The following is a 10,416-nucleotide window of genomic DNA, read 5'->3' as shown; positions in this document are numbered from 1 at the left end:
TTATCTTGCAAAACTGTGTTTGTTTTATTTTAGTCATGCCGGAGCCTACAGGAGGTTCAGGCAACGGACCAGAGGCAGCCCTACATCCTGGCCGTGGGCACAGCAAGACATGCCATCAATGACTTCTACCTGGTGGTGGACGGCAACCTGATCCCATGCAAAGCTAACTCCTCACTTGCAGCATTTGATGAGCTCTTCAAGGCACACTATGTCTTTGGGATTGCCTACGACCAAGCCTTGCACAACATGTTTACTTTTATGCAGACGACAATTTACAACATTGACATCGGACTGTGTCATGAAAGCCCCAGGGTCAAAGAACTGAGAGCCAAAATCCTAAATTGACGTTGAAATGTTTCTGTGTTTTATTTGCAAGAACCATTATCACACAGTTCGGATCTTAGTTAGGCATTTGAAGTTCGCACATTGTTTTTATCCCAATGCAAGAGTTCAGTTGGTATGTTCTCAACATGGTTGTTGTCAAAGGTTCAGCACATTTTCGGGCTTCAGAAAGCACCTGTTAAAAAAACACAGTGAACGTGCTGAGGGGGAAAGTCACACACCCTCTCAATCTGTTTTTACTCTACCTCAGGCTGTACCTGATCAATATGAGTCTTCTCATTACACTGCAGGGCATTCTGAAGGATCAAATGACAAAGAGATTGAACCAAGCACCACAGAAATGTGTGCATCAATTATTGGGGGGTTACTGAGTGCTGATGTTGCAACAACGAAAGTGAAGTCATTTGTTGATAAATTTGAAAAATTTGTAGACGCTTCTCACACAAATGTCAGAGATGATATCCTAAAACTACTTCCTCCTGACAATGATGTCTTAAAAGGCAGAGTGAACGATTATTTTGAGGGCCTCAAAAATCCTGTAGTGAATTTCAACACTGAGACCAAGTGGAAGAAATATTACACTGAAAAACTGGGTGTGGTGGAACCCGTTGAGGTTGCTTTGGGTGTACGGTTTGATACAAGAAGAAATAGATCGTCTGGAACCTATAATCAGGTTCCTGTAACTGACAAATTTGTGTATGTTCCTATACTGGAAACTTTAAAGTTCATATTTTCCAACAAGGACATCTGCAGGCATTTTGTCCAGCCTGCTGACAAAAATGGGCTCTACCGAGACTTTTGTGATGGCAGCTATTATAAAAATCATCCCCTCTTCTCCAAAAATAAAAAAGCTCTCCAAATTCAGCTGTTTTTCGATGAGTTCGAGACAGCTAACGCTCTGGGCTCGAAACATGGTATTCATAAAGTTGGTGGTATCTACTTTATTCTTAGAAACTTCACTCCAAAGGTTAATTCTGCGCTCTTAAATATTCACCTTGTGGCACTATTCCACAGTCAGGACATTAAAAAATACGGCATGAATGCTATCCTGGAGCCTATTGTACGTGACATTAAAGTCCTGGAGTCTACAGGAATCAATCTTCCTTTCTCTGATCAGCAGATATATGGGACAGTTGCACAATTCACTGGCGATAACTTGGGACTGCACACAGTCCTTGGTTTTGTTGAGTCCTTCAGCGCCAGATATTATTGCCGTTTTTGTATAGCTGATAAAAATGAGTGTCAAGGACTTTTTACTGATGATTACCCAAATAAATTGCGCAACCACGTCCTACATGCTAAACACTGTAGTGATATACAAGATCCCACAGTTGCATCTTCATTTGGGGTTAAGAGAACCTGTGTGCTAGATGAATTGCAGTACTTCAGTGTCGTTGATAATTATGTTGTCGACCTCATGCATGATATTTTGGAAGGAGTGGGACAGTTTGAATTGAAACTCTTGTTTGGATACCTTGCAGAAACAAAAATCCTATCAAATCAAAATATAGCTGAAAGAGTATATGCGTTTAACTATGGATATCTTGAAAGGAAGAATCGTCCCAGCAGACTAAATCTTGAACAGATTGGCAATGGAATTGGTCTTAATGCCATTCAAACATTTTGCTTGATTCGAAACGTGCCTTTGATATTTGGAGATGTTGTGCCTGAAGGTAATGACCACTGGAGACTTTTGCTACTGTTACTTCAAATTATCAATCTTGTGTTTTCACCAGTCATAACAGAGGGCATGACTGTTTGCCTCAAGCACTTGATTATTGACCACCATAAACTGTTTAAAGAGCTGTACCCTCATCGGAACCTTATACCGAAGCAGCACTTTTTAATTCATTATCCAAGCGCTATTCGGAAAATTGGCCCTCTTATTCACTTTTGGGGGATGAGATTTGAAGCCAAACATCGTTTTTTTAAGAACACTGTGAAAAATTTCAAAAACATAACCAAATGTTTAGCTCAGAAACATCAAATGACAATTGCATACCATTGGGCATCGGAGCCTTTGAAAGGTATTACGTGTGGCCCAACAAAAAGCGTTACTGTTGGTGACTTGAAAAATGGAGACCTGATTGCAGACAGTCTGCATATTGACATAAACGGTCTAATAGATGTTGTGTCCTGGATTACATCTTTCGGAACAGAGTATCGCCCTGGCCTTCTTGTGTGTTCAAAAGTAGAGGAGGGTATACCCATTTTCAGTGAAATAAATGAAATTGTCTCATTTTCAGGGGAATATTTTCTTACTTTATATGATTTTCAAACGGTGGGGTTCACTGAGCATCTTCATTCCTATGAAGTCATAAGAGGAAATGGTTATGATGCCTCTCTGTTAAGACTTGATGCGTTGAAAGTTTTCAAACCATTTGATTTACAGATGGCTTATGGTTTAAATGATGAATATTTTATTGTTCCTGTGCATGTACTTGTATAGATTTGTTTTGCTGTGTGTAAATGAATTTAATGAAATTGTTGCATTTTGTCACTTGAAATGATTTTGAAATGGTGGGGTTTACTGAGCATCTTCATTCCTGTAAAGTAATTCCTGTAAAGTAATAAGATGAAATGGGTATGATGTGTTTGTATAGATTGATATTGCTGTGTTGAAATGAATTTAATGTTTACTGTAACATTCCTGCATTGATTTAAAAAATAAAAAAAACATTTGACCCAGCCAGCATTAAGGGTTTTTTCTATATATATATATATCATTACACTGCACTGGAGGTGTGTATTTCAACATGGTGTTATGCTACGTTACATTACATTACACTTACCTGACACTTTTATCGAAAGCGACTAAGTTATTTACAGAGTTTTGGTAACAGCCCCTGTTTGAAATGAACTCTTCTGGAGTAATTTTAACTCTGTCAGTGTAAGTACATTATTTGTGTACAAATAAACACTGACTGTGTAATATGAACTCCCATGGAGTATAATACACTGCTGAATGTGTTATTCGTAAAGTGTACATTAAACTCTGAATCTGAGTTAAATTGTACTCTTTTGGTGTGAAACAATGCCTGTGCTAGAGTACATTTGAACACTATCAGGGTTAAAAATGAACTCTATTTAAGTGTAAAAAAATGTACCCTGGTGTCGGTGTATAATGTACTCTCTACACTTGGACACACATAAACACAGAACCCGGTGTTAAATGTACTCCTTCAGAGTAAAATGTACACTGCCTAATTTGCTGTGCAGATCAAATGAGCTACCCAATGGCATGGCCTCTGATTTGCCATAGTTTATTTTGTAGCCTGTGAAGGAACTGAACTCCTGAATAATAGAGAGAATGGTTGGTATCGATATGTCAGGCTTTGTCAGGAACAACAGAATGTCATCAGCATAAAGTGCAATTTTATGGGTTGTCCCCCCTACTGTCATCCCATGCACATCTTTGTGTTGTCTAATAGCCTCCGCGCTGGCCTGTGGAGAGTTGTAGAGTATCTTAATCCATTTAAGAAATTCTCCTCCCAACCCAAACCTCCCCAGTACATCAAATAAATATTCCCACTCTACCCTGTCGAACACCTTTTCAGCGTCTAAAGATACAGCAAGTCCTCTATGATTTGTTTGACTTGAGTACTGTATGATGATCAATAATCTCCTCACATTTGTGAGGGAGAGCCTGTTCTGTATAAATCCGGTTTGGTCGGATTTATTAGAGACGGCAGGAACTTTTCCAGTCTTGCTGCAAGCAGTTTGGATAACAACTTACTGTCCACATTAATAAGGCTAATGGGCCTAAATGAGCCACAAATAGCAGGTGGCTTATCTTTCTTAAGGATAAGTGTGATATTTACTAGATTAAGTGTCAGGGGGAGATGACCAATCCTCAAAGAATCCAAATACATGTCAGTAAGCGGTCCAGCTATCTGGTGACTCAATTTCTTGTAGAACTCCGGACAAAACCCATCAGGTCCCGGGGTCTTTCCACCCTTGAGGGATGCTATGGCTGCACGGACCTCCTCCTCAGTCACTGGTGCAGTTAATTTTTCCTTTTGTTCCTCTGACAGGGATGGGAGGGACACCCTATCAAGAAATTCCCTCCTCTTCCCCCCAGATAACTGGGTCATTCCGTGAAATTGGTACATTTTGCGTCCCAGAGAAATAATCTGTCATAAAATCACTATTATACCAAATACAGGCATACTTTTAAAAACACAACAGTAGTATGTCTTCTATCATCAACACTACCTTAAATTTAAGTACATTGAATATCATTTTCCATAATTAAATTTGCATTTATATTCATAAGGCAGGGATTTTGGCCTGTCCCTCACTATGAAAGTTATTTTTCAGCAGGTCTTTTAAATTGTAAATTGTTGGAAAAATGATACAAAATACACATTTGTATATTGATCTAAAAGTGATCTCATTGTTAAGCAATGATTTCAGCATGAACACATGTGATCTTTATCAAATTTAAATGATTTTATCAGTGTCCCCTGATTTCAAGTCAACCCTGTTACTGACACCGAAAAACCCCTGTAAAATAATGGCACATTCCAGAAGTGACATCATTTACAGGAAGTGACATCATTAACAGGAAGAGGATTTTCAAGAGTTAAAACACAAGTAAGTTTCTCTCTTCTTTAATGTACAATTTTGTTGTTTTATAAGATTGTTGGGGTGGGGACATCATACAGCGTCAATACTGTTACCAATTTTTTACATATTAATTAAAATTATTATTTGTATAACTTGATATTTACCATATGTACAAGGAATATCCTTTCAAACTGTATGAAATCTGCTCTTGTGATCTTCAACAGTAGCTAGCTAGGGGCAAATTAGCTTAAAACCATCAACCCTGTTACTGTCAGTCCTGTTACTTTTCCAGAGTAACAGGTTTGACATCTAAGTAACAGGAGTGACATTGATGAGGTTTCACACGTACTGAATGTCACATACAGTAGTTTAAAAAGTTGATTTAGATAAATTGCTAACATTTCTAAAAGTAACCTTGTCTGTATCATTGAGCTGATACCCATATTATGCTGTGTGGGTGGCATATGAGCATTTATTACAGTCTTAGTAACATTTGTTAGTATATGCATCTAATATTTAATGAATAAAGGTGATACTACTCAGGTTGCTGCCTTATTTGCTAGCTAAAGATAATGTAATAATAATGTTTTGAATATATTGTTTATATTTATACTTTAATACACTTTTACAGATGTTATTAGTATGCCATTAAGTTCAGCAGAGAAACAAAGGCGTTATCGCGCTCGCCGAGACCAAGATCCAGTAAGAAGGGAAAAGTACCTTGAATGGGAAAAGAAGAAATGGAGGAAGGACATAGAGCAGGGGAGGAAGAAACCAATACAGGAGTGCAGAGAGAGAGAGCAGAGGTTACAGCGGAGAAAATGGAGGCAAGCCCAAGCAAAAAGCAGGGCATCAAAAAAGGCAGCTACTGTTGCACTCAGCAGCTTATCTACACCTCCAGTGAGCCCAGAATCAGCTCAGGCAAATGAAGAAGAAGCTGGTCCTTCAAGGTTAGAACAGTAAAATAATATGTCACTATAAGGTATACACAAGCCATACCTAGGCTACACAGATAGTGTAGTGCAGGTGTACATGCAGGTATACATATAGGCCTAACATACTGTACATAGATGAAGAGTATTAGAACAAGTACATTTCAAAATGTATGTATTCCAGATGAGTCTGAGTAGCAATATCAAGGTCAATTTTTGTGTTTCTGCTTATTTTTCAGGCAACGCAGTTCAGGAAGAAAACGAGCAAAAAAACACCAGAAGAAATTACATTCTGTGCTTCTGCGTCTAGAAAAACACCTGCAAAAGGAACGTAAAGAGAAGGAAAAATTCAAGAGAAGATACCAAAGACTGCTGAAAAAAAAACTGTCTCCAAGATCCAAGATAAACCGTGAGTTCCGACCTTTGCCCAAAGTGGTCAGAAAACGTCTCCTTTTCCACACTGCCTTTACTAAAGACCTCAGTGACCGGTATCGTAAAGCCAATGGTGAGAAAGAGAAACAATTAATTGCAAAAATATGTGCAGGGGGAAAGATAGTACGGAAGTACAGGCTCCAGAAGTATGCAGAAACACTTTTGGGCTTCTCAAGAAGAAGGTGGAAACACTCTGACAAAGACCCACTCACATTCAAACGAAAAAGAAACACCCGGACAGCTGATGAAATCAAGAATTGTGTGAAGTTGTTCTTTGAACGGGATGACGTGAGCCGTTTGACGACTGGTAGGAAGCAGACAAAGACAAAGAACAAACTTAAAAAGCAGAAACGATTCCTAATGGACACAATGGTAAATGCACACAGGAAGTTCTTGTCTGAATATCCGGAAAGAAGGGTTTCTTACTCTTTATTTTGTCACTTGCGTCTGTTTTGGGTGGTGACCCCAACCCTGTCTGAGAGAGAAACCTGTTTGTGCAAGATGCATGAAAACCTTGGCTTCATCACAAACAAGCTCTACCACCTGAAGCTACTAACATACTGTAACACAGAGGAGTTGGTAGAACATGTTGTATGTGACCCCCGCAAAAAGGACTGTATGTACGGCCAATGTGATGAGTGCAAGCTGAACAACTTCCCCATTATTACACCGTATGAACCCACAACCCTGGTCTCATACTCACAGTGGGTAACGGAGGAAAAAAAGTGTTCAGAAACTGTGTCATATAAAATGACGATTAAAAAAGAGATGGAGGGGACACTGGAAAGCCTCCTTGACCTTTTCAATGAACAGCTGTCAAAATTCAAGAGGCACGTCTTTAACATCAGACAACAGTTTGCCTTTAGCCGAGCACTGAAAAAGGAGCTGTCCCCTGATGAGTGCATAATTCATGTGGATTTTTCCGAGAATTATGGGTGCAAATACAGTTCCGAGATTCAAGCTGTCCACGTCGGCGCATCCCACCAACAAGCCACTCTTCATACAGGTGTGCTTTATCTAGGTCCAATTGCAAAACCAATCTGTTTCAGCACTGTGTCCCCGTCCCGACAGAAAGGACCTGCTGCAATCTGGGAACATCTCAGGCCTGTTACGAATTACATCAAGCAAGAGCACCCCACGGTGAAGGTGCTTCACTTGCTTAGTGATGGGCCCTGCTCACAGTACCGCCAACGTGGTAATTTCTACCTCTTCTGCACGGAATTGTACCAAAGAGGCTTTGGAAAGGGCACTTGGAATTTCTTTGAGGCCAATCACGGTAAGGGCGCCCCTGATGGAGTTGGAGGTGTATTAAAGAGACTTGCAGATGACCTTGTCAGCAAAGGCAGTGATATTCCAGATGCAAGGTCTTTGTTTTCAGCATTGGCCAGAACCGAAACCTCCATCAAGCTGTTTTTTGTGGAAGAGGAGGATATAGAGAAGGCAATTCAGGCCATGCCACCGAACATCCCACCAGTCCCTTCAACAATGCGCCTGCATCAGGTCGTGACACAAGATAGCGGTACCCTGATCTGCCGTGATGTCAGTTGCTTGTGTGCAGCTACCACAAAGAGGCTTGAGTGCCAGTGCCCTGGTTCCTGGGCCTTCACCTTTCTGCCCGACCAAACACCGAGCCTACCCGCAGTTGATTGGACCAGGACAGACACCATTGGAAAGTGGTGTATGGTCAGATATGATGGTGACATTTACCCTGGGATAGTCACTGCAACAGATGACACGGCAATCCAGGTCAAATGTATGCACTGTGGAGGGCCAAATAAATTCTACTGGCCCAGTCATGAGGATGTTATCTGGTACCTCCATGACGATGTACTTTGCTTCATCCCAGCCCCACTACCAATCACTGGTCGCCATGTTGCGATCCAGAGCGATACATGGTTGGATCTTACAAAGAAGTAAAATTATATATTTCTCCATTTAATGTGATATGCACATTCAAGGGATGGATTCATTTGTGCAGTTATTTTCCTATGGCACTACCTCCTTTTAATTTCTAATATGTTTGTACAGCTGTTTGTCTCTGTTACACAAAGGTTATACACTTGCCAAAAGTTCTCAGATGTGTATGCATTTACTTTTATCCTTGCCTAAGGGTAAGGTATGTTTCCAGTTTTAATGTGAAGATGATACACTTTCATATGTCATGATTTGTATGGCTGTTCTCTATCTTCAATGAGTTATGTAATGTGTGATAAGTGTTAACGTTTTTTTACCTTCTACCTAATCTATCTAAATGTGAATTTTGATACCTACTTCAGAGAGACTTGTGATGTAAGATAGGTCTTCATGGTCTGGTTTTAATGTTGCCAGTTGATTTCTCTGACCAGTGTACTGAGGATCAGTTTAAATTAAAGTAACATTCTTCTAAATCTCTTGTTTATGATGTGTATGTTCTAGATTCAATGACACAAGAGCCGTAAGGTGACAACAGAACCTCACCTTGTAATGTTAAAGAAACCAAACACCCGCAAAAAGAACTTTGTCTGGGATTCATGATCCCGACTACAAACCCCTCAAAACATACAATTTCTTAGAATTCAACGTGCTTCACTAATATAAATACGTAAATTCCATGACACTGCAATTTAAAAGACTTATATTTATAAGGTATAGTAATAACAACAATAATAATAAATGCAGTAAAAGATAAAAATATGTGTGCTGAAGAATGCGTCTCATCATCCCTGTTACTCTTGTCAATCCTGTTACTTCATATGTCAGTCCTGTTGCTGTCATTCATTTGATAAAAATGTAAAAATGACAATTAAAAGGGCCATCCAGGTATAACCATTCCAATTAAGACTGTAAAATGCTTTGGAAAATACCTTTTACTCAATACCTCTCTTATAAAAATATCTTAATTTATATGTGGTCTCCTTTTAAAATTTAGATGTTCTTGGTCATCTGAATGATAAAATGTAATGTTTAAAAACATATTCATAATCTGAAATAATCCCAGTGAAAAGAGGGACTGAAATACTGCTCAAACATGTGTAGACTTTTACACAATTCGAATTCCAAATACTTAATATGATAACCATTTTGTCCGTAACAGGGTTGACATATAAATTGCTTCATGAAGTAGATAACGTGTCATAAAATAAATTAAATAAATAGCCTGAGATGGCACCATATCATTTATTGTCACTTTAAGATATCTTCTTTCCATAAATATTTAAAAAATGGTGACACAAATGATTTTATATTTAAAAATCTCAAAGTTGAAAATGTACTGATTTCGTGGAATGACCCAACTCACATTCAGATGAGTAAAGCTTCTGATAAAATTGCCTGATTATTTTATTAATGTCTTTGGTTTTGTAATGTCTGACCTGATTGTCATCTAGCAATGACTGAATCGTATTTGCCTCCATTCTACCTTTAGCCAATCTTGCTAAAAGATGACCAGGTTTGTTTCCTGACTCATAAAGCCTATGTTTTGCAAAAAAGATAGCTGACTCAGCCTTTCTAGTTAACAGCTGATTTAGGGCTGAACGAGCTGCTTCCAATTTTTTAGACAGAAATCTAGAGGGTGCACTCTTAAATTGTACCTCCAGCTGTTGTATTGTATTTTCTAAGCTAAGTTGTTCCTTCATAGCAGCCTTTCTCTGAGCTGTGGTATACGATATAATACTCCCCCTAAGACAGGCTTTAGCTGTTTCCCACAGCAGAGAAGGGCTGACGTCTGGAGTCTTATTAGTAGCAATGAAAACATTCCACTGTTCAGTAATATATTCAATGAATGGTGGACTGCTCAAGAGAGAGGGGTTCATCCTCCAATGGCGAGAGGAGGGATCAGTGTAAGGAGGACAGATGCTCAAACTTACATGAGAGTGGTCAGATAGTGAACATATGCCAATTGAGCACTCCCTCACCCTATCTAGAACCATTCTGGATGACAGGAAGAAATCAATTCTTGAAAATGTCTGATGGGGATTGGAAAAGAAGGTGTAATCTCTCTCCCTGGGATTGGTCATTCTCCAAGTGTCAAACAGTTCTAAGTCATGCAGTGGTGTAGTGGGGATTTTTTAAGTGAGGGTACGCTATTTGTGACGTCACCCCCCAAACACACACACACACACACACACACACACACACACACACACACACACACACACACACA

General features: G+C 39.3%; 1 protein-coding gene across 2 annotated transcripts; it reads left to right on the top strand.

Moving 5' to 3' along the window:
• The first annotated feature begins 4,914 nt into the window (after positions 1-4,914).
• Positions 4,915-8,662, top strand: LOC134883246 (uncharacterized). Of its 2 annotated transcripts, XR_010168251.1 has the most exons (3): positions 4,915-4,938; positions 5,543-5,781; positions 7,845-8,662. XR_010168251.1 is itself a non-coding variant. In XM_063911535.1 (2 exons), exon 2 carries the CDS (start codon positions 6,636-6,638, stop codon positions 8,190-8,192), a length of 1,557 nt encoding a protein of 518 aa, XP_063767605.1. In that variant the 5' UTR covers positions 4,921-4,938; positions 6,083-6,635; the 3' UTR covers positions 8,193-8,662. The 2 variants fall into 2 exon arrangements, 1 of the variants encoding a protein (XP_063767605.1); XM_063911535.1 differs by lacking the exon at positions 5,543-5,781 and having other exon boundaries at positions 4,921-4,938; positions 6,083-8,662.
• The last annotated feature ends 1,754 nt before the right edge of the window (positions 8,663-10,416 follow it).

This window comes from Eleginops maclovinus, chromosome 20 (genome assembly GCF_036324505.1).
Source record: "Eleginops maclovinus isolate JMC-PN-2008 ecotype Puerto Natales chromosome 20, JC_Emac_rtc_rv5, whole genome shotgun sequence".
In the NCBI taxonomy this organism is placed as follows: domain Eukaryota; kingdom Metazoa; phylum Chordata; class Actinopteri; order Perciformes; family Eleginopidae; genus Eleginops; species Eleginops maclovinus.
The sequence above is the reverse complement of the archived record's forward strand: the minus strand, read 5'-3'. Positions and strand labels throughout refer to the sequence as shown.